A 26,616-nucleotide genomic window follows, 5' to 3' on the forward strand; every position below is an offset into this window, starting at 1 on the left:
TTGATTATAATAGTGTTATTGGTAGTTTTATGGTATATTTGTATATTTGTACTTTACTGGGCGTATTTCTTTTTTTATTGGCTATCAGCTTTTAATACAGGGTGGTCCAAAAAGAACTTTACCTTTACCCAATTTCAAAGGTTAATTTCATGGAGTTTAGAACAGCAATTAACAGCAATATTCTAAGTGTATGTCCAAAGTCACTCCCTAGTATGACACCAGTTTAATTTAGCTGGCTTTTTTCCCCTTTTTTTCACCACATTATTAAAAAATATATATTTGGAATATGGAACAATAATGGTAATAGCTGTTCTAAACTCTGAGAAATAAACCTTTGAAATTGGGTAAAGTTCTTTTTGGACCATACTGTACAGCATTTACTGTAGTTGGTACCCTTAGCCATTGCAAAGAAATTACACACGGCAGCCATTTGATATATCTTGCTTGAATGGATATGATTTAATACAGCATATACTGTACTTGGTGCTCTCCCTAATTAGCCATTACAAACCAAATACACACGGGAGCTATTAGAGATTTGCATTTTACATCGAAAATATCCTCCATGACATGACAGCTGAGAATATTAATTACAGTCCGTGAAAACTATTAATTAATTACACACGGGTCAATAGTCTTATGTATGTAAGACTAATAGGGCATTATTGATTGATTTTGAATGGCATATACCTAGCTGACCACAGTACCTGTATGGCGAGTGTGTGACTGGTGCGTGTCAATGTAACTGAGCAAAAGCTGGGACTTTACGCACAATTTAGTCAAAACTGAAATAATGTTTTGCGCATTATTAGTTGAACAAACTGAAACTGCCGTTGCATGGATCACAGATCCTGAAAAAATGGATTCAGCCGTAAGTAGTAATTTTTGTTTTATTTTGATATTTTCTCGTACTAGCCAAGTGAAGGTAAATCAGACCTAAAGGATATGAAGTGCTTCTGTGCGGAAGACGAGAAGTCGCGACAATGTTGGCTCATGACGATGAGACTTGTTAAATCGGGAAACAGCTTCAACAGAACTACCAAACGGCCATGGAAAGGACACTCAGGAGTAAGGAAGCTTATAGTCAGATAGCACTTAATGTAAGTTATATCTTTCCTTCCAAGAAAAAATGCAATATCAGTAAATAAGTCCTGGGGGATACTCAGTACCCCGGGGGTTCTTTAAAAAAAAAAAATTACGGGATGTGCCATGCAGACTTTCGGATGCTGACTTTCTCTATACCTACTTTTTGCTGTTTTTGCTACCCATCAATATACCAATTTTCAACAAAAAGCACCAAAAAATCATCCAAATTTGCCTTAATTGGGCGCTTTTAAGTACACTTTTACCAAAATGCGCCGCATTGGTCTCCACTGAAAACCCACCCATCGATATACCAAAATCGCTGAAAAGGTACCCCCAAACCGTGGCACATCCCCGTATACCTTCAACCAGGGAGAACCCCCTCCGGGCTCAGTACAAATGACCGTACGGGAATGCGTCGCAAACATGGGCCTTCTGGTATATTATCAATGACCACTTTTTCTGGGCCAATTTTGGTATATGGATGGGGCCTTTTTCAAAATTTGTTTGGAAAATTGTCTCACTGTAGCCAAAATTTGGGAAAAACTAAGACAATTTGTATTAAATTTGACAGAATATTTTGACTTTTGGTATATCAATGGGTGCAAATTTCTTGAAAGATTGGTGTATTTATTTATTATTTATTTAATTAATATTTCTTTAACCAGGGTAGCTCCTTCAGTAATTATTCATACCACCGGAAACCATGGCTATGTAATGTTTGTGTGCGAAATATTTCTTGCAGATTGTTTTTCTTGGGAAATATCATCAAATTTGTATTTATGTCTTGTTAACAGAGCAAAATTACAGCACAGTGGCCTATGGAGCAATGTAAATACACATAGTAATCGCACATAACTTGCAAACGCAAAATTGGAATCAACTGAAATTTTGGGAATACGTGAAATATATCATAAAAAAGTATTCTAGGATCACGAAATACTCTTTTAAATTTATTTATTTATTTGAGCTTTCATTATACAGGGTAGCCCTTTCAGTGCAAGAGGCATTGTTATCATTTATATAATTTACATAACAAAAAGTTTTGAGTTCATACTTTTTATCCATCAAATGAAGTGGAGTATATAAATTTTAACATTTTGTCAAATTTTCTCTCTTTTTTTCTAGAATGTTAAGAATTGTACAGAGAGAGCAGCCATTGATTTCTCAGGCAACCAAGGCCGAGTCATAGAGAACCCCTCAGAAGCATTGTCAATAGCAAGGCAAGAGGGATACACATGGAGGGTAAGTTGCATAATACCACCAGACACTGGACCACAATGGCCTCATCCCAATGACATAGTTCAATAACCTCAATTAAACAATCATAGAGCAAAATTTGACCTCAAGTTACAGAGTATGAGTTTTTGTACCCAAATTTTCAAATGTCATTCAATGAATGTACAAATGTATGGGGGTTAAAGAACTGTGCCCTGTGGATCCTAGTGAGGGATATACTCTGAAGAGAGCTTGATGATTTGATAAACCAGAATAATTTACAATCCAGATTTGCTATTTTGGAACAAAATAAAATGAGTATTAAATCCGTTCATCTGGACTTACTATTTTAGATAGCGACAGTAAATAGTAAGTCCAGATGAGCAGATTTAATACTTATTTTATTATGTTTATCTTCTTGGATGACTTACTATACTGGATATTTGCAGGGGTAGCGCTAACTTGCGCCTTGGGGTCATAGGCGCATTGTTTTAGCTTTTGGCGCACAAAATTACCATTTTGAGGTTGCTAAAGGGTCATTTTCACCCTTTATTTCTATTGTTTTGGATCCATAGCTTCACAAAATTCAAAATTGTTGACCCCTTGTTTGAAAATCTAGCGCTACGCCTGGATATTTGGTCTAGCATTTCAGCGGCTTCTATTCAATTAACCTATGATGAAAGTTAATTACAAATTCAATTATAGGGATTGTAATTTAAAAGTTTCAATGACATCAAGAATCCTTTAAAATTACTTTACATTTCCTATTCACCCCCGGTTCACCCTATGTTAATTTATACATGAAACACTATTTATTTTGGAACAAGCATGTGCAAATGATACACGTGCAGACATTTTGCGTTTGTGTGGGGGATGAAAACATATTGACGGGGTGCCCTGGTTTCAAAATCATTCTTCATTTCTAGGGGTAATTTGTAGTGAAAACAAAATAATAATAAATATTTCAAATAATTATTTTGATGAGAATAGTTCATTTATCCAGCGATGTGGCAAATACAAGTAACAAAATGATGTAATAATCTCATAAAGCTATATGTGACCCACTCTAACAAAACCCGAACAAGTCGATAGACATGTTTTTTGAATTATAGGTTTCTAAAGATGACATTCCCATAAAAAAATTATTTTGAAAATCTTAATTTCATGGTTCTTGACTGTGGGACTAAGTGGACTTTCAAATCCTTGAAAGTACCAATTAAAAAAGGTATATTTAATCTGTAAAACATGCAAACATGAAGAGCCCCATCCACAAAAGTGTTAAGGGTTTTGAGCAAATCATCGATACACATAGTTATATACGAACAAGTAAACCTGCAAAAGTGTGTCTCAGCCCCATTAGCTCAGTTGGTAAAGCGCCGGACTTTGGTACAATTTCATGTTTTCAAAAGCGCTCGATAGTAAGCACATCTGCTAACTAACGGGTTTTAACGGTAGTAAATAGTAAGTCCAGATGAACAGATTTAATATTCATTTTATTATGTTTATCTACCTGGATGACTGAGAATATTCACAATTTACTATAATGGATATCTGGTCTAGCATTTTAGAGGCTTCTTTTCAATTAGTCTATCATAACAAATTAAATCATACTTACCTTGGAATTGGAATTTAAAGGTTTCAATGACATCAAGAAACCTTTAAAATTACTTTTCATTTCCCTAATCACCCTACCATAATTAATTTATACATGAAACACTATTTGTTTGGAACAAGCATGTGCAAATGATACACGTGCAGACGTTTCATGTTTGTGCGGGTGTTGAAAACATATTGACGGGGTGTTCTGCCCTTGTTTCAAAAATCATACCTCATTTCTAGGGGCAATTTTTACTGAAAATAAAATAATAATAAATATTTGAAATAACTATCTTGATGAAAATAGTCAATTTGTCCAGGGATGGGGCAAATAAATGATGTAAAATTTTCAGAAAGCTTTTATAGAACAAGAGATCAATAACCACCTACCACTTACCATATTTTTTACAGAAACGAGGAGGCCAGAGGTCATTCGACTCAGCCCTTAGTAGTCCCAGAGCTCAGCAGACTAGCAGTCCACGGTTTATTTTCAATTCACATAGCTCGGGTCACCATGGCAGCAGTGGCAATGTGCACAGCTCAAGTGGCCACAGTAGTCCAAGGAGCACTGGTGGCCACAGTAGTCCAAGGAGCACTGGCGGCCACGGTAGTCCAAGACATAGCGGTGGTAGTCCAAGGCATAGCCCACGGAGTGGTGGTTGTAGAATGGGAGGCTTCAGTTCAGGTATGGATGCATCTTATAACATTAGGCAAAAAAAAGTTGTTTGCTTGTCCTCGTCCAACCGTCCGTTTCGGCAGTCCCGACCATAAAAGTTTTTTTGTTGTTGAAAAAAGTTGGGTTTTTTTTACAATTTTCCAAAAAAAGTGAACTTTTCATCTGAAAAAATGAAGATATAAAAGAAATGTTGTAATATACTATTTCCTGCATGTATCCCTCTGTCCGGTTGCCCCTGGATAGGGTTCCGATATTTCATATTATCATCCTTAGCGTCTACACAAGTAAAATATTGCTGAGCTTAAAAATGCAGTATTTTAAGTCTGCCAGGCATGTACAATGTACATATCAAATAAAGTATGGTTTCCCTTGAATTTGTCTTTGGTGGAAATTCTGTGGTCAGTGAATGTTTTACACACAAACAAGTATTTCACATTATACTTTTGGTACTGGGGAAAAAATATTTTAAAAAAAATCTTTTCCCGAACGACCGACCCAATTTCTGAAGTGATCTATGGACAAACAAACAATTTTTTGGCCTTATTATCACACTTTCAGTGAGGGTGTGACAAAGTAAATTTAAAAAAATGACTCAATGGAAAACAAAGCAGAAGACAGTGTAATTAATTCACAAAGTACAGTGACCTTGCAATCAGGTTGATTTTAAAACATGTGTGACAAAAACATACGGTTTTCAGCCAAAATAGTGATCACGCCTGAGCAAGTTAATGGAGAAATTTCCAGTGTTGCATTCTATTCATAACATAATAAAAAGCCCATTTTAAGCCTTCTCATTTTTAGTCATTAATTTATTTGAAAGAAGACTTCCAGCATGACAGTAATCAGAATTCAATGGGGAACCAAAGAAGATATCTTCCCATGATGCATTTCTTCTATTTTCAATTTTCTGTACTGATTTGTTATGTAATGCATCATGGGTTGATATCACAAAAAGTACTTCAATAAACAGAGCACATCCAGATCTTGCAATTATATCTTGACTATCAACCCATGTTTATCTAGTCTATTGTCAACATGAAAACAATGGGAACCTATCACAGAATTAAAACCAGAGAACCAGGACTCGACCGCCATCTTGATACAGGCATGGAGCAAAAATTGGGGTATTCGGTTTCCCTCGGAATGCGCTTCGAGGCATTCGTTGTCATGCAAGCGACATGGATGATGGACGATTTGAGAGACGCACTTGATGCGACCAGCACGCGCAGTACGACAACGCTTCAGATGAGAGGCGATATTAAACCATTTTTCAAACTCTTCAACCAATATCTCGAAAAAAGTACTAATTTTCATTGTTTTGAACCACAGCAGCTGATAGGTGTATCCCATCATGCTCTGCGGTACCATAGTAGAACTACACATGCCATAGAAAGTGTACACAAAATCCCTCACTTCAACGTTCAATACTCATTTATATCAGAGGAGCTTAGACTTTTGTTTGAAAAAATATGATCTCTAAAGTATTGTGAAACTATCCATGATAGCTCTCAATATTTAAGCGGCTCTTACTTGTATTTTGTATGTAATTTGCTATGGAGCAAGCAGATAGACTGCAATGCATGATGGGATACTCCCTCCAGCTGCTGTGGTTTTGAACAGAGAGCATGAGCTGGAGTATCTTTTTTTCTCAAATTTGGTACATATTTCAGGGACAGTTTTCAGAATACCAGCCCCCCAGGTTTGACCTGGTATTGCTCATTTGCATATTATGACCTTTAACCTCTGATTTAATTCCTTGCAGGTATTCATATGACACAGCCGTGGTTTTATAGCGGTCTTACCCGAGAAGAAACACACGAGTTGGTAGGGAAACAAGGCCTGGTAGATGGCTTGTTTCTGGTGCGGGAAAGTCAACGTATACCGGGAGCTTACGTACTGTCTTTCTGTCACAACAAGAAAGTGAGACATTATCAAATTAACACGGTAAGTGTGATTGCATTTACTCTTATAACACTATGGACCACAATGACCTCATCTTAACTCCATAGTTCAATAACCCCAATTAAACAATCATAGAGCAAAATTTGACCTCAAGTTGCAGAGTATGAGTTTGTGTACCCAAATTTTCAAAGGGCATTCAATGAATGTGCAACCAGTGTTCGAAATAAGCACTTATCCTCTTGTCCGCTTGTCCAAATATCACTGGGGACAACCATATTGAGCTATGTACTTATCCCCTGGACAACCACTATATTTTACCTCCAAAAGTATGACACATTTTGGGGACAACCAAAATGTTGTGAAGACAAGCAGAATTTATGCTTTAGTTATCCTCGGGATAACCTCCATATTTTCCTTATTTCGGACACTGTGTGCAACTGTATTGGGGTTAAAGAAATGTGCCCTCATAGATGAGCATGTTGTGGATCCTAGTGTAATCAGAGCCAGATATAAAAAGACTAGTTAGCGTCTGACATTCAACTCCCCACAGCCCATGATTGGTTAGTAGTATGTAAAAGGAAGGTTGTTCTGGTGCCTTCATCAGAAAAAAGGAATCACAGAAAATAACGAAAATAACGAAAAATGTCAATCCTTTTCTATGCATTCTTGACATGGTGGCATCAGCAAAGAAAATTTGCTATTACAAAGACCTAACTTTTGAGATGGTTTGTATGGTTGAAGGTGCAAAATCAACGGCATGCTGTTTACCACTACCTTCAAAAATAATCACAACAAATCGTACGCATATCGTTTCCGATTTCACAGATTACGTCTTTTTAATTCAGTCTCGGATTATAAAGTCGGAATCATGCTAGATCATATTTAGCCTTAATACGCTCTTGGAGCGGGGGGGCACATCATAAATTTTTGGTGGGTATGTTCCCCCCGGAATTTTGAGGTGGTGGGTCTTTGGGAGCTGACGTCATGCCAGTAAAAGGGGGTCTATTGGAGCTGCAAACAGGTAAAAGGGGCTGTTTTGGAGCTGCAAATAGTCAAAATAAAGGGTCTTTCTTGGCTTTTTGGTTGAAAATCACCTGAAAAAGAACCAGAAATGTGAGGAATCAACAATTTATGGTCTTTACGAGCTGGAACTTTTGGAGCTCTATTTTGGTCAATTTTAGATGGTCTTTCAGAGCTGTGAAATCCAAAAAGGGGGGTCTTTCCAGGGGAACATACCCATATGGTCATTTGTGTTAAGTTCCCCATACCACCCCCACCCCAACCACCCCCACCCATGGGTTTTGGAACCTTGTTCAAAGTGATATGTGTGGAAACATTAAACATTTATATACATTGACCTGAACTATTCTGTCAGGCCTTTTACTCCGTCTATTATTTTTTAGGTTTCCCTATGATTGAAATGTATCTTGATAAATTTTTAATTAAAAAGACCTATATTATTTGATAGGTTTCTTGACGTATATTGTGTTTAACGTATGAATTGACATTTAGGGTAGGGTGATTAGGGAAATGAAAAGTTTTAAAGGTTTCTTGAAACCTTTAAATTCAATCCTAATTAGGAAACTGTAATTGAATTTGTAATTAAGTTTCATTGTAGCTACTAATTGAATAGAAGCCTGACGAGAGGATACGTCCGCAATGTTGACAAGTACGGTTAGGGTTAAACTTTTCAAAAAACAATAGAAAACAAAGGAATTTTGAATTCTTTTACTGATTTATTGTAAGGGAACAACCCAAAAGTTTGATGAAGCCCTATAAATGAAAGTCCTTTCATTAAAAGGCTAACCCCCTCCCCTCTAACGTAAGTGTCAAATATAGAAAATTCCAACCCGTATTCATTGGGCACAGGCCCGTTGCTATGGTCGATGGGGTTGTGGAGGGGTGCGACATTGCTAAGATATTGATCACGTTTAAGAAACAATAATTCTATTTCATTTTGAAATATTTTTCTTCATACAAAATTAGGACTTGATGGATTTTCAAATAAAAAAGAATCAAAGTGCGGTACAGCTGCTTTAAAAAATGAACTTACAAGTTGCAGGTTGCGAGTACTGCACTCTATAATTAATTTTGAAGCAACCACTGTAAAATGAATTATCGTACTTCAGAAAACTAAAATTTTACAATTATATTAAATCCTGAAAAAAAGATCAACTTTGACCGATGTTTTAAGTACTTCTTTACAAACGTAATCGGACTTTTTGACACCCGTTCGTTTATAGGACTTCATCGAACTTTTGGTTTGTTCCCTAAAGCTTAGTTTGAGGAGAGTTTTTCAAAAAATGAAAATGACGATATACAGTTCATTTGTGGTGGATGGTCACATTATGTTTAACAATGTTCTTAATGTTTGTCTACAATGTTCTTTATGTTTGTTTGCAGGTTTATGAAAGTAGTCAAACATTCTACACATTGGATGAAGGAAACACAAAGTTCAACGACCTCGTACAGCTGGTGGAATTTTATCAAGTCAATGCAGGAGGCTTGCCGACTCGGCTCTTACATGTCTGCAGTAGTGTATAAAGGTGGTGGGAATAGACATTAGTGTTGCCAGTTCTGCCATGTGTTTGGGCTCTGTTCTTTACTGTGCTATATGGTGCATCTCGCTAGTTGTGGGCACAATTGCAGGCTATTGAATGACTTTTAGCTGCTCCAGTGGATAATTATCATTCTGTGTTGGTGATCCAAATTGATTGGGCTTGTTGTCTGCAACATGGAAACATTGTTGGTAGTCACCTCAACTAGCAACTTTGCTTGAGAGCTAAATGCACTGAAAGTAGATGAATTCTGCTCAGACCACAGTCGTCAGCAGTGTTGCTATACTTCATACACAATAGCCCCATTTTCAAACTGCCTGCTGCACCTTGGGGGTGTTGGGGAAGTTGTAGTGCTAAAAAAAAGCCTGCTGCTAATTGCTTGGTACATGCTGCATCTTTGCGGTGAACAATTGTGTCAGCTCAGGTTGTGAGAATTATCAAAGAAATTGTTAGAAAGAAAAATTAATAATTTGAATTTAACAATGAGCCTCAGTGTTGTTGATGCTCTGATGTCTAACTTATGGGTGACTGGTGTAGAAATAGATGTTGGGTTTTGACAAAACAAGAAAGCTTGCTGGATGGAGAGCTTCAGCGTTGTTGATGCTCTAATGATTAGCTAATGGGTACCTGGTGTAGTAATAGATGTTGGGTTTTGACAAAACAGGAAAGCTTGCTGGATGGAGAGTGGTGTGTAAAGTGATTGTTGTGAGCAGTGTTAGCTATCCACCTGTCAGCATTTGGACAGAAAGATTGCTCCTGAGGTGGTCAAAATTAATGCCCTTGACAGATGCTATTTAAATTAACTTTGAAGTTGATCAGGTTTACCAAACTATCATATCAACACATATTTGAATGCCAAATTAGATTGAGCAACTTTGTTCATAATGGACAAACATAAATTTCTAGTTCAGACACTGGTTGTGAAGTAGATATCATCATATCAGACATCCCAGTTATAGGTGGGTTGATAACCTGTGCAGGTTTAGGTGGGTTGATAATCTTGTTTTAGGTTGGTTGATAATCCAGTTTTAAGTGGGTTGATAATCCAGTTTTAGGTGGGTTGATAATCCAGTTTTAGGTGGGTTGATAATCCAGTTTTAGGTGGGTTGATAATCCAGTTTTTGGTGGGTTGATAACCCGGTCCCCGCACTCCGTGCATCCGCGGGTATTCATGCTTGTCGGTGAACTTTAAAAACACCCCCTTTTGCATCTCATTTCACGAAGTTTTTAGGGGGAAAAGACCCCTTTTTTTAGCGATTTCGCGAATTATTTGCCCTTCGACAATACCCCTATTTTTGCTAAAACGCGAAATATATTTCTAATATAGGGCCCCTACCTTTTTCTGGCAGAAACGAGTAGGCTGCTCGATGAAAATACCCTTTTTTTTCAATTTCGCGAACACGTGGTTTGAAAAAACACCCCTTTTTTGTGTGTTTCGCGGATCGCGTTTCTTCATCTGAAGACACCCCTTATTTCGCGAAATTTTCGACGAGCATGAATACCCGCGGATGCACGGAGTGCGGGGACTGGGGTTGATAATCCAGTTTTAGGTGGGTTGATAATCAAGTTTTAGGTGGGTTGATAATCTAGTTTTAGGTGAGTTGATAATTTCATACTTGACAGTTCACTTACATACCACCTATCAGATTGGTATTATTAAAGATCCCTTGCAATGAAAAAAGCTTCTAATGTCAGGTTGATAAATGTGCTGTGTTGTTTGACCTTTGACCTGTCACATTTTGATGACAGTAATTAGTGATGAAATTGATAAGATTGTGACAAGGATAAACGATATATACCAACTGGTATAATTTATCAGTCCCTTAATGATGGGAAATGCTTCTTAAATCAGGTAGATCTATAATATAAAAAAAAGTATCCAGTGCAGTGTTATTTGACCTTTGACCTGTCACATCTGTATTACAATGATGGTGATGTATGATTGGATTGTGACAATGATAAGAGAAATATAGCTAGAGGTGAACAATGTCAATGTCAAGATCCATCTGATTCAGATTCAGTCCAAGTCCAATGCAGATCCAGTTTTAATTTCACCTGGTGCCAAAACTTTTTTGAGTACATGATATTCTGCCATTTTGGGTGGAGGGGAAATTGATCAATAATACTATGCCATTTTCTTGTATCTTTGTGAAGATTCTATCCTGAATCTTAATTTACATGAAAATAACAAGAATTGATTGGTTCGGTTTCTCTCTAAAATGTGACACAAAAATGATTCTGGACTGGTTTTGACTTGATATTCTTTATCACGCTTTCTTTTCATCCCGTCAGAGAATTATTAATTGGTTTTGTGACAAACATGCCATAATGTTGTACGGGTAGTGGTCAGTTAACTGATGTTTTTCACTCTTGGAAAACAAATTGAACTTTGTAGTACATAAGAATTTTGATTGAAATATCTAGAAAATTGGTATAAATTCTTTTCTAGAAAATTGGTACAACTGCTTTTCTAGGAAATTTGTAATTTTCTTCATGGTACATGTAATGTATTGATGTGATTGTCAACATCAATTCAATTAGATTGATAGAGAGTTGATTTTGTGACAACATTCACTCCAATGTTGAATGAGATGTACAATGTTAATAATGGGTCATTCCAGTTAGGGAACAAACCAAAAGATCGATGACATCCTTTAAACGTAACTGGTTTCGTTTCTCAGCCGACCCCATCCCTCCCTGCCAGAAACGTAATAATAAAATGTTGAAAATTTTGACATAATAATAATAATAATGACACATTTTTTCAAACCGATGTTTTTGTGCAAACGTAATCGAGTATTTTTACTCCCTCCCCCTAAACGAAACCAGTTACGTTTATAGGACGTCATCGATCTTTTGTTTTGTTTCCTTATAACTCATAACATATACACTCAAGATATGACCTTTTTTTCCACACAGGGAGTGTGAAATTCAAATGGGGTTACCTGAATGGGTGACTCCATTTGAAATCTACAACCCCTGTGTGGGAGATTAAGGTCATGTCTTGCATACAGGGTATATGGATATGAACTGGAATAGCCCAGTGATATCCAGCTAGTGGCCTAGTTTGTTATATGGGGGGATCACATCTAATTGACAGGCTGTATCAAAATTGTCATTTTTCATCTCTTCCCCTTCTCTTTGTGGTGTTTTTGAAATGCATGCCTCTTCTTTAGTGGGAATTACAATTGAATGAACGCAGCTTTCAATAGCATGACGATTTTTTGCGTACACTGCGCAATGTACGCCAGCGTGTGCGACTGTGCGTGAGTCATGCGGAAGTGAATCCAACCATGCTAACGCACTCGTGATTGGTTAGCATTCAAGGTCGTGCGTTCGTGTTGTAATTTGAAATATACGATCGCGGTTGGATCGAGTACAGCTGCTGAAAGCTGCGTTCATTCAATTGGAATTCTTACTATAAATGCATGGATCCACTTCAAGTGACCAGACATTTTAAGTCTGGTCATTTCAAGTAGATCCAGTGGTTCCTTCGGAAGAGGCAGGCTTTTCAAAAACACAAAACGGATGGAGAACAATCTTTTTGATACAGCCTGTATGAAATTTGGCATGTGATATGTTCACATTAGACAATACCTTTGTTAAGCAGGTTATTTAAGCATTATGGGATAATTAAACCCTGTTTAAAGTTAAATAAGAGGTCGAGATGTTTTCTAGAACTAATGAGTATCAGCATGTTTCTACTGGGCTCTTTTGTATCACTTCATTAACCTTGCTTACCAATTTTATTTAATATTGTAACTAAAATTTGCAAGTCACTTTGCTATGTTGCAAAGTGAATGGCAAAATTCCAGTATTGGAGTAATTAAAAAAATATTGTTCTTACTTACTAGATGAATAATCCACACCAAGATACAATATACAATCTGTTTAACTATAAAACTAGCAGGTTTTTTGGCGAAGCTCAAAGCATGCCATACTCCTTACTCATATGTCGGAAACATTGAAATTTCTGTCAACACCTGCTAGCTATTTTTAACAGGTACCTTGTAAGAGTTCAACTTCTGGTTAAATTAAAGCCACGATTTCTCCGCGATACGGAAAAACAGAAAAATTAACGGAATTCGGGGTTTGCTCACGGAAATTTGAAAATGCCACAAAATATTGAAAAGTTGTGTAAAATGTCTTAACTGGTGTGTTGATTTGCAAAATAAGACAAAAAAAAGTGATTATTTAGCAGTAACCAACCATTAAACAATCCATTCTAGCATTCTAGGCCTACGAGGCCATACTACAGTAAAAGGTAAGGCAGAATACACTTTTAAAACATTTTTGTTTTAACTTTTCAGTGCTTTATAGTGGAAAACAGAAAATCACGGAAATCGTCCAATTTGTAACAGGGAATTTAAATTTTGTAACACAGAGAAATCGTGGCTTTTAGGTTAAATGGTATACAAGGTGTGTCTTTGGCCACAATGGTCAGTAAAAATTTGTAAAGTGTGCAGAGGCCTGTGAATTGGCATGTTGCACTATAAATCCCTAAATTTATTAGTATTATTAAACTACATATCCTGGCAACCTTTCCCCTGTGGAAACATGCTATGCTCTATCAAAGAATACTCTTTAGATGGAGTAGTTGTGTCTATGGAAGGTTAGTAGCATTTTATGTGAAAACCTATCGTCATGGATAAACAGTAAGTGTTGAAAGATTTAATATTGAAGTCTTTGGGTATTACGTCTCTAAAATACTTTTTTATATAATCAAAGTTTTGTGAAAGAACAATTTGATATTGTGATTCCGTAACACATGTTTGAGATACTTTTTTATACAAATGTTAAATTGACAAACTTGTGTAAATGTGTTAACTGTAATGAATACTGTGGCTTTGAAATTGACTGTTATCATTGTGTCTACATCAATCAATGTATTGCTCAATGGGAATTTACAAAATTCAGTTCTGGGTGGCTGTGAAAAGAGCTGTTTGATTTGATGGTGCTGAATGTATTGCTCAATGGGAATTTACAAAATTAATACCTCAATTAATTCAAGGTAAACTAAGGTGTTATGTCTTGAACAGCACATGTAAATTGTTGTGATATGCTATTGAAAGATACATGGCTTACGCAGCACAACAAATGCGCAATAAATGCTTTACACTGCTATATGATGACAGTCTGTACAATCTCTGCCATGAAAATATCTCGGTACAATGAATTTCTGGTAATTGCAAAGTTCAAATTTACAAAAATAAGCAAAAATGTACAAAGAAGAGGTTTTATTGTTGATGTTATATGCCAGCGATACACAAGAATATGGATTGTATTGTTGACTTTTACTTGCCACGCAAGCAAGTAGATTTTGAAATTGTAACTGCTTAATGACACAATTATGCATTGCTGCTCTTCCAGTCCTGGGTGGCTCTGAAAAGAGCTGTTTGATTTGATGGTGCTGATAATGATTTGTTGATTAAGATGACTGGATGGGAGAACGTTTTAATTATATCACATGTGGCAGCAAGTAGGGGGATTTTAAGTGGTCACACCATATGGTGTCTTTTTATTGAGCCTAAATTATGACATAAGCTAAGCTTGAGTCTATGCTCATTAAGGGTTAGTAAGCATAATGAATATTTTGGATGCACTAGGATCCACAACATGCTCATCTATCAGGGGCACAGTTCTTTAACCACAATGCATTTGTACATTTATTGAATGACCTTTGAAAATTTGGGTACAAAAACTCATACTCTGCAACTTGAGGTCAAATTTTGCACTATGATTGTTTAATTGAGGTTAAAGAACTATGCCATTGTGATGAGGCCATTGTGGACTAGCCATGTGAATAGAGAGTACATTATCTTGGCTCTGAACAGGGACAGGCTTTTTATGTGAATCAATACTGTCCCGGTCCATCCCTTTTTAAAGGGATTTTTATTATGTGCTTCATCCTCCTATGATGTTGATTTGTTTATGATGGAACAGTTTGATTTAAAAAAATGTTGACAGAAATTCTTTCCTAGTTCTTGAATGGAGCTTGTTAAGTACAAGTGCATGTTGATATTTATGGTGATATGTTTCTTAAGCGGCTTCAGACTCCGAGTATTATGACGTACAATATTGTATGTACAATATATACGTTATTTAATCTATTGCCATTCTATTTCCAGTAATGTTTAAGTTCTAACGAATGTTTGATGCGAAAAATCGATAATATGTTACATACAATATCTAGCAGAAATATATTATCGATTTTACGTCATCAAACATTCGTTAGAACTTAAATATTACTGGAAATAGAATGGCAATAGATTAAATAACGTACATATTGTACATACAATATTGTATGTACAATAAAAAGTCTGTATACTGCTTAATGATTATTAGTAATGATTTGCATATTTATATACTAAAAAGTGGTATATGACATACATAATCTGATGTTATTGTAAAATCAATGTATATTTATATTTGAAAACAACAGATGATATGGATGATATTAAAAACGGGAGTACTTTAGCATGTTAATTATAATCTTTTAACTTTGTACATGTGATGAATTACTGCGGATTTGAATTGTTGATGATAATTATGGGGTTCTATTGTTTTGTATTGTAACATAATTGTCCTAATCATTGTGTCAAATGATGAGAAAATATTATACAACATGTTTGCATATATCAAATAGTATTTATTCAAATTAAAACTTACAATAATTGATTGTACAGAAGTTCCTGTGTATACGCATCTCTTACTCCTTTTGTTTTATTTTGTTTTGCTGTTTTTTTTATATATATAGAACTTTTTTAATGCAAATTGTATTCATTTTGTTATTTAATCAAGTAGTGCTGTTATTAGTAATGTTTCTTGCGTTGTCTACAAATTAAGACCTGCTCCCACGTAGCCCACATAAAGTCAGGAAATTATGATTTAGAGATATGTCCAAATTTAAAATGCCCAGATGGCAGATTGTCAGCTTTAAAATGATATACCACATGTGACATGATCAAGGAGAATGAGATATTGCCATAAAACAGTATTCAAATTCTTTTGTTCTATATTGTTTTCAGCCGTTGATAAATTGCTCATAACTCGGTAACCAGATGTCCAATTTTGATGGGGTTTGCATCAAATTGTAGCATTCATAAACTGCCAGAAAATGATGTAAAAATTTGTAATTGAAAATTGCAGACATGCGACTCATTTCCCTTGTCATGTCACATAATATTATGATCACAATTTATGTGGTCCTTCAAAAATACTGGCTTCAAAATTTCTTTTTGATTTTTGGCACATTTATTTTTTATTGGAATGCATCTCAAATAAAGCCTTGGCGACTTTGTCTGGCTTTTGTGGGAGCAAGTCTCAAAAGTTAAAGAAAGGGGGACAAATATCTGTCAATAAAATATATATTTAACCTAAAAGTGGCAAGACGCATAACATGATTGATATTTTAATGGTGTGCACATACAGGCTTGTTGCCAGAATTTATGCACACAGTTGGGCACAAATAACACGTATATGCGTTCACACACTTTGCGTACCCCTTCAAAGTCCCAAGTCCAATACGTACAAAATCATAAAAACGTACACGTTCAAATATGTCATGATATAGAAAGAGCAGATATTTAAGAAAAAAAGATGAATTGCCAGAGGGGGTAAGACAGTAGTTACTAATAGCTAATGAAAAAAAAAAGGACAAAGAAAATTTATGGTCCCTGACAGCCACCCACACACACTCTTCAGATTCTTGAGGGCCTTGGCAGAAAAAAAAAATGAGTCTACAATTCAGTGATAAATTAAGACACACAGTGTTAAAAAAGTCTTCCAAAATAAAATATTACCCCCTGGATATAATGTGTTATACCCCTTCAGAGGAGAAAAATTCACAATTTTAAGGGTATAAAAAATTGAATATACCCCTTCAGCAAAATGCTTAAAGAAATCCCTGTGCATTACAGCCATTTTATGGACAATAGTTACGCAGAAGTGCTATGTTCACCATTAAGCATGTTCAGAAAGCCACCAATAGGGCCGTAGACATTAAGGTCTGATTTCTCGAAACTTGGTCAGTGGTCAGGGTTCCTAAGCCCTACCAATGTGGATCCATTTTATTGATTTAACTTTTTAGGTGATGTACGATGCGAAATGGTAAGCACTGGTATAGGACTAATTGGGCTTTAGCCTGATGGCTTAGGAAGTCTGACCACTAGCCATGCTTCGAGAAACTGGTCCGAAAGGTTTATTTGTAGGCAATTGCATAGAAATGCTTACTAATAACAACACTAATTGCAAAATGTTGATTCACCAGATTTGGTATTCATGTAATTTTTTTTTTTTTTTCGCATTAATGCACCATCTTATTACAAAGGACTTCAATTTTGCACTATTTAATTTTGTGAATCCAAGTTGTTTGTAACATTGAAATGCATTTGAAATAGTTGTGTTCACCAATACGAGGTTCTTTTGGGTCTTGTTCCCATGACCAGTGTTGCAAAAAATTTCAGCCCAAATCGCTGGTCAAATAATCAAAAAGTCGCCCAAGTTTTCTCTTAACCATTGGTTTCTATGGGACAGGATACGTAATAGTTATTCCACGAATGGCCTTCAGGCCACGAGTGGAATAAGTTACTTGTACCAGCCCAGAGTGATACATGGCAAAAGAGACCACTGTCTGGCCAACACATGTTATTTATTACACTAAATGCTGTATGTTGACAGTCTATGTTTACAAACATGCTGAGGTCATGGTTGTGTCCTAAAAGTATACACTGACATGGAACCCTTGTTGTGAGGTTACATAATGTTGTCTGGAATATTTTAATTGAAAAAAGGACCACTCTATGGGCACACCTGTTATGAGGATGGTACAAGTAGTCTACCATGTCATGTGTTATGTCTGGAGCAGGTCATCTCTTTGGGTGGGTCTGTTTACTTTTTGAAGTATATACTAGAGGGTGGGACAAGTAATCTCCCATGTGACTAGTTATGTCTGGAGGGGGACATGGGAGTGGTACATGGGTTTTGACTCCACTCCAGACAGAGTGGTACTAGGCAGTAAAATCACCAAGTATGGTACAATACCTGAAGTCGTGGGAACCAATGTTGAAAAATTGCCTTCAATTTTTCCTTAACCATTGGTTTCTGTGGAAAAAATACCACACCCAGTCACATGCTGGCTACACACAAAATTTGATACCCTTTTCAATCTTAAATCTCTTCACGCGGGTGTCAACTGCAGATGACATGTTCCAATTTATTTTAATTTGAAAATTTCAGAATTGTAAATTTTCATGACCATATTTGGAATCAGCATGAAAAATGCATTAAAATGAGTACAAACAAGCCTTGTAGTCGTTCAGAAAATATCACACAACTGGGGTATTTTTATGTTGAAGCCTATGGCTAGCACACAGAGCATTAAGTTGCTGTTTTAATATTCTATCAGGTATGGTTTTTTTTTCTGAAACGCCAGCTTTAGTCCCACATGAAAATGGGAACCTGACTAAAAGATGTAACAATTGTATTGCAATTTTTGCCTAGTTTTATCAGGGTCAAAGTTCACCTTCTGTCGATAACTTGATGCAGTTAAATATTTGACAACATTCAACTACAGGTAAGGACTATCGATGTCAGGATTTAAAAAAAATTGATGCATTGGTGACTCGATATCGATAAAAATCAATAAATCAATTTTCCTCCCAATTTTAGTCATATCTTCTACATGCCTATGTAACAGGATGCATCATGCCATTTGGACTCACAAATGCACCAGCCACCTTCCAACGACTTATGGAGCTCAATGTCAGTTTTTTCCCCGATTTTTCGAATTGTGTTTCATTATCAGCAACTTGGATATGTTGATTTTCTTCAAATGTGATATCAGTAATATTAATATTATTGGATAGTTGATTTATTGATTATTATCGATATATATCGATGGTCATTAACTACAGGTATATTGTGCTTTTGTGTATAAACCCTGTTGGTTGTAACAGATCCCTATCACATCAAAATAACCTATTGTTGTTCTATCTCCATTTATACATTGTAACAGTTTTGTGATAAGAAAAAAACAACTGCATTTTATGTTAAGTGAAATAATTAACCAGTCAGAGACAGGCAATTTATAAATTTCAATTTACAAATTTAAGTGTCAATCGGTCGAATGCTATTTCACATGTGTGGAAGTTGATTGTATGATGCTGTGAAAGTCTGTTATGGGAAAAAATTTGAAGGGGTTCAAGTACTTGCCGATGGTACGAGGAAATGATCGAATGAAAACAATTCTGTGTAATAATCGCTAATGTTTTGCGTCGCCATGATGCGTGTTTAGTATCCAACAAGCACCACTTAGTTTTTTGGCTGCATTTTGAGCAAAACACAAATATCTCAATTTGGGTGCATGTTTTAACTATTTTAAATAGTTGGGTCAAGAAAATCAAGACAAAATTTGATCCTTTTACCAACTGTTTGGTTGTGGGTTACAGAGAGCAACACAAGTTTGTGTTATTGGTCTATTCCAGTTGAAATCCATACACCCCCTGTGGAAAACATGACTTTAATCTTCAACACAGGGAGTGTGAATTTCAAATGAGGATACTTGAATAGGTGACTCCATTTGAAAGTCACACACTCCCTGTGTGGATATAGATTTCATCATTTGTCCTAAATTGTTAGTTATCAATCAAGTATTTTGTAACCTGCTTCCATGAAATGAGCGTGAAGTCGTAAGTTGGTAGTTTCAAGACCTCATGGCTGCTGAATTGATGTTCTTTGTTTGACGCGCACCTGTACATGCCAGAAGTATGTCTTTTTTTCAGTGGGGATGTGCATTTCAATTGGATTAGCCTATTGTGATAAATCATCTAAAATGAAAGAATTGTTAATGGATTTCAAACAATAAAATACTTAAATTGATGTTAAATCATGAAACAATGAAAGAAAATCAATAAATATATACCTGCTTGTTGTATGTTCCTGTCCATGGAACTGCTAATGAAAAGAAATGAGTTATGTGTATGTTATTTTAATCTGTCTTAAATTGGTGTGGATAAAAAAGTAAAATGCAAATATTGTGTAACTTTCCCCCAGAACTTTTCCAAGAAAGCAATTGTTTATTTTATGGCTAATTCCTGTTTCTTTCCATCATAAATTTTAAATTTTGATAACTTTTAATTGTCCAATACCACCTCTATATCTCTTAATGTTATTACTACAACCCTATTATTGAAAATCGGCACTCTACTACTCGTACAGAATGATCAATGCGTTCCGTATATTCTCTAATAACCCCCCCCCCCATAAATTCCCCCATGGTTTTTGTGATGAAAAGAACCCTAAACCACCCTGACCAGTTTTATAGAAATTTCCATGCCATAGTATGAATGGTTAAAGCTTAGAACTGGCATGTCATGATCACAAAATTGCATGGACAAACCCTATTCTCAAAATGTCCATGCAATCCATGCCACGTTATAGTAAAATCTTCATATATTTAACTAAAGAAATCACATTCTTGCATATAAATGCACTTACAGATCTAATTTTGTATAGTAGCCTATTTTTTATCGATAACGTGGCACTGCGTGTGCACCACCATATGGTATTTGAAATTGGAAGTCATATTTTGCTGCAATTTTGCCTGAGGTGTTTTCATCGAATATTCCTGGAAAATTCACTTGTAATATAGGTTTTCCCGTCCAATTTCAAACTTTGGTCGTTCAGTTTAATAAAACTGTCATTCGTTTTCGCGCAAGATTGAATGATCGCAACGAATCCCGATGTATGTTTCGCGTTGTGAGCAATCGATTTCATTTTAGTTCAATCAAATTAATGTATGATCAGAACAATTCATTATTGTGAGTTCAATTTCGTTCTCGAATGTTTCAATTTCACCATTAGACGTCTAATTTAAAGAAATAGGCAATCAATTTCGCCAAAGATGCACGGGGATTGCGAAACGTTGTTAATCCTATTTTCAATTTCATGCATTGACAATCTAATTAGCGAAAAGGAATTCAATTTGAAATTATGTGCATTTTCAAGTATACTGACATAGGCCTATAGGCCCTACGTCTACGTTGCAACAGAAAAAAAAGTGAGTAGCCCTATGTAACACAGAATAATAATGGGTAATGCTTGTAATGAGAAGTTTACTTTAGGTACAGTGTTCATTTATAAACACATTAATGCTTGCAAATATACGAATACGAATGTAACATGTTAATATTGTTTTAAACACACGAACGCATTAAAATATATTTAAAACGTCGTTTAACACGTTCGGGTGTTAGCAATATTAACACTTTAACATGTCAGTTAATCCAGTGGCGTAGCGTCATAGGGGCACGGGGGGCACGTTCCCCCAATCGATCTGAAAATCGAAAATCCCACAGGAAAATGGCCGAAAACGGCTTGTGCCCCAATCAATCATGGTCGGTTCCCCCACCCCCGAATCAAAAATTTATAAAATGTTATACTATAGGCCTATATATAGTTCAGATTTTCACACAATGAAATGGACACGAAATGGGTCTAATTAAAAAGGTTGTGATGTAAAGGATATGTTAATAAGTCGACTGCAAAATGTGCTAAGCTATTTAATTTCTGGATGTTGTTTTGACTGTGTTCATTCAGTTTTTATTCTTATACTATACATATATTATAAAATTAAAAATACGAAGATTTAAAAAAGACCTATCGTAAGAAGAAGTAGCATTAACTTAAAGGAAGAGTTTCATTATATTTTTATAATTTATATGATTAACCAGACTGAGCTTGATTGAACTATGGAACATATACATCACTTTATGGTTTCTGAACTAAACCGGGAAAAATATTATAATTAGTTATAATTCATTTTCTTTTTTACTATAGGTCTATGCATACGGCAATTTTAAACATGACTTAAAATGTTTTCCCTTCACATTTAATATAGCAACGTGCTTGTTTGAACAATGTTGACGATACATGTATCTAATGTGTAATATAAATAGCATTTTTAGATTTAAAACATTGTAAAAAATTTAAGAACTTCTGGATTTGATTCTGCACTTTGCGAATTCGATTGAACATTTTTCCATTTTGTTTCCGCATATATGAATTTGTATTTCTAAATAGGCTCTGAATTCAAGGCCACGTGAATTTGGCTGCACAATTTGCGAAATTTGCTGCACAATGTGCGAAATTGGGTGCACTGTTTAGAATTTTGAATGCGTATTAAACGAAATAGATTGCACATTCGCTAAATTGAAATCGAGAATGTAAGCGTTCATTCAATTTCGCGCGAAAAGGAATGACACTTATACTAAACTGAACGACCAAAGTTTGAAATTGGACGGGAAAACCTATAAATGCCCCCTTTTAGAAAATGTTACACCCTGGGGGTCTTTATTAGAGAATAGTATGGTACTCTACAACACAATGCATTGAGGTACAAATGCTCTCAGGGGTCGATAGTAAAACACACTTGACTTGACCATGTATAGGCTGCCTGAGCTGCCACACTGTACCATGCATATTATGTATGCTATCAGGAGTAGATAGCAGCACACACTACCATGCATACTTTTCTGGCATCCTGTGCTATCAGGTGTGTCAGGTAGCTAGCAACGCACTATACCATGCATTCTGTGCTATCAGGGGTAGATAGCAACACACTGTACCATGCATTCTGTGCTATCAGGGGTAGATAGCAACACACTGTACCATGCATTCTGTGCTATCAGGGGTAGATAGCAACACACTGTACCATTCATTCTGTGCTATCAGGGGTAGACAGCAACACACTGTACCATTCATTCTGTGCTATCAGGGGTAGATAGCAACACACTATACCATGCATTCTGTGCTATCAGGGGTAGAGAGCAACACACTGTACCATTCATTCTGTGCTATCAGGGGTAGACAGCAACACACTGTACCATTCATTTGTATCCATGATATTGTTATTTCATTTCATTTCATTCATTTCATATTTATTGAAAATAACATCTTTGCAAATAGCCAAATTGCGTTACTTTTTACAATATTAAAACATCAACAAATTATTTACTATTATTACACATAAAAGTTATTAAAATACATATTACAAGAAATAAGCATAAGAAAAACATATAATATTTAGAATTATATTGCACATAATTATAAAAGCTTATAACCCCATCACACCACACTCACCCCCCCCCCCCCCCCCGACACCTAAGCACACCTCTTACTCCCAAACACAGTGACCACAAATAATCGCACACACCAAATCAAATAAGCATCAAAAAGCATAAGAGAAACACAAAATCATATTGCACATAATTATGAAAGCAAACCCCTTAACTAATCTTATCTCCACACTTATCCTCACAAACACTTTCATTCTGTGCTATCAGGGGTAGATAGCAACACACTGTACCAGGCATTCTGTGCTATCAGGAGTAGACAGCAACACACTGTACCATGCATTCTGTGCTATCAGGGGTAGACAGCAACACACTGTACCATGCATTCTGTGCTATCAGGGGTAGATAGCAACACACTGTTAGTGTCATGCATTCTGTGCTATCAGGGTAGATAGCAACACACTGTACCATTCATTCTGTGCTATCAGGGGTAGACAGCAACACACTGTACCATGCATACTGTGCTATCAGGGGTAGACACTAACACACTGTACCATACATTCTGTGCTATCAGGGGTAAGCAACACACTATGTACCATGCATACTGTGCTATCAGGGGTAGATAGCAACACACTGTTCCATGCATGCTGTGCTATCATGGGTAAGCAACACACTATGTACTATGCATTCTGTGCTATCAGGGGTAGACAGCAACACACACTGTACCATGCATTCTGTGCTATCAGGGGTAGATAGCAACACACTGTACCAGGCATTCTGTGCTATCAGGGTAGATAGCAACACACTGTACCATGCATTCTGTGCTATCAGGGTAGACAGCAACACACTGTACCATTCATTCTGTGCTATCAGGGGTAGACAGCAACACACTGTACCAGGCATTCTGTGCTATCAGGGGTAGACAGCAACACACTGTACCATGCATACTGTGCTATCAGGGGTAGACAGCAACACACTGTACCATTCATTCTGTGCTATCAGGGGTAGACAGCAACACACTGTACCATTCATTCTGTGCTATCAGGGGTAGACAGCAACACACTGTACCAGGCATTGTGTGCTATCTGGGGTAAGATAGCAACACACTCTACCATGCATTCTGTGCTATCAGGGGTAGACAGCAACACACTGTACCATTCAGTCTGTGCTATCAGGGGTAGACAGCAACACAGTGTACCATTTACCAGCAACACACTGTACCATGCATACTGTGCTATCTGGGGTAGACAGCAACACACTGTACCATGCATACTGTGCTATCAGGGGTAGACAGCAACACACTGTACCATTCATTCTGCGCTATCAGGGGTAGACAGCAACACACTGTACCATGCATACTGTGCTATCAGGTGTAGACAGCAACACACTGTACCATGCATACTGTGCTATCAGGGGTAGACAGCAACACACTGTACCATTCATTCTGTGCTATCAGGGGTAGACAGCAACACACTGTACCATGCATTCTGTGCTATCAGGGGTAGACAGCAACACACTGTACCATTCATTCTGTACCAGCAACACACTGCCATGCATACTGTGCTATCAGGGGTAGACAGCAACACACTGTACCATTCATTCTGTGCTATCAGGGGTAGACAGCAACACACTGTACCATTCATTCTGTGCTATCAGGGGTAGATAGCAACACACTGTACCATGCATTCTGTGCTATCAGGGGTAGACAGCAACACACTGTACCATGCATTCTGTGATATCAGGGGTAGACAGCAACACACTGTACCATGCATTCTGTGCTATCAGGGGTAGACAGCAACACACTGTACCATTCATTCTGTGCTATCAGGGGTAGACAGCAACACACTGTACCGTTCATTCTGTGCTATCAGGGGTAGACAGCAACACACTGTACCATGCATACTGTGCTATCAGGGGTAGACAGCAACACACTGTACCATGCATTCTGTGCTATCAGGGGTAGACAGCAACACACTGTACCATGCATTCTGTGCTATCAGGGGTAGACAGCAACACACTGTACCATGCATACTGTGCTATCATGGGTAGACAGCAACACACTGTACCATTCATTCTGTGCTATCAGGGGTAGAAAGCAACACACTGTACCATGCATACTGTGCTATCAGGGGTAGACAGCAACACACTGTACCAGGCATTCCGTGCTATCAGGGGAAGACAGCAACACACTGTACCATGCATACTGTGCTATCAGGGGTAGACAGCAACACACTGTACCACACATACTGTGCTATCAGGGGTAGACAGCAACACACTGTACCATGCATACTGTGCTATCAGGGGTAGACAGCAACACACTGTACCAGGCATTCTGTGCTATCAGGGGAAGACAGCAACACACTGTACCATGCATACTGTGCTATCAGGGGTAGACAGCAACACACTGTACCACACATACTGTGCTATCAGGGGTAGATAGCAACACACTGTACCATTCATTCTGTGCTATCAGGGGTAGATAGCAACATACTACCATGCATACTGTGCTATCAGGGGTAGATAGCAACACACTACCATGCATACTGTGCTATCAGGGGTAGATAGCAACACACTGTACCATTCATTATGTGCTATCAGGGGTAGACAGCAACACACTGTACCATGCATTCTGTGCTATCAGGGGTAGACAGCAACACACTGTACCATGCATTCTGTGCTATCAGGGGAAGACAGCAACACACTGTACCATGCATTCTGTGCTATCAGGGGAAGACAGCAACACACTGTACCGTGCATTCTGTGCTATCACAGCAACACACTGTACCATGCATACTGTGCTATCAGGGGAAGACAGCAACACACTGTACCATGCATACTGTGCTATCAGGGGTAGATAGCAACACACTGTGCCATTCAAACCATGCTAGCAACACACTGTAAAATTTGACATATAGGCAGCAAACTTCATTTCCCATTTATAATATAACTTTGACATACTATGTTCAGAATGACTCATTGGTAACAAATTTAATCAGACAAAAGGCCAAAAATTATGAGAAGCAAATTTTTATTTATTAATCAAATTCTATAACAACTATATCCCTTTTCAGAAAACGTACAAAAATATAATTTCTAAGAATATATTTTTTGTACAGTTGCAGATATTGCACTTTAATATAATTCATCGCTGCAAACAAAATGTATTATCCTAATCGTATGTTACATAAATTATTATAATCCAATTACCATGATAGTAGAAACTGTTAAAAATAAGACATTCCTGTTTACCAAATGTCCAGTATCAACCAATATGATTGGTTAATAATATCCCATTATAGATGACAAGAGTGTATGGATGTTTAAAAACAACATGCACCCCTGTTTTTAAAATGTTCCACTCCTAATGTCCAATATCAAGCAATCTGATTGGTTAATGACAGTCTGGAAGGTACCATTTCAGACAACTAGAGGAGTGTTGAAAAACACCAATAACAAAATATCCCAATCAAAATTCCACTATAAAAGCAATTCAATTTATTGATAACAAATT

At 36.8% G+C, this 26,616-nt stretch overlaps 1 protein-coding gene across 1 annotated transcript in view; it reads left to right on the forward strand.

Moving 5' to 3' along the window:
- Positions 1–10,170, forward strand: part of LOC140162811 (growth factor receptor-bound protein 14-like) — a 75,613-nt gene extending 65,443 nt beyond the window's left edge. The window contains 6 exon segments of the mRNA XM_072186115.1: positions 916–1,021; positions 1,024–1,100; positions 2,212–2,328; positions 4,309–4,582; positions 6,336–6,517; positions 8,879–10,170. Coding sequence (XP_072042216.1) covers positions 916–1,021; positions 1,024–1,100; positions 2,212–2,328; positions 4,309–4,582; positions 6,336–6,517; positions 8,879–9,019 — 897 coding nt within the window. The 3' untranslated portion in view covers positions 9,020–10,170.
- Positions 10,171–26,616: the final 16,446 nt, after the last annotated feature.

The sequence above is a fragment of the Amphiura filiformis genome, chromosome 10 (assembly GCF_039555335.1).
Source record: "Amphiura filiformis chromosome 10, Afil_fr2py, whole genome shotgun sequence".
NCBI lineage: Eukaryota > Metazoa > Echinodermata > Ophiuroidea > Amphilepidida > Amphiuridae > Amphiura > Amphiura filiformis.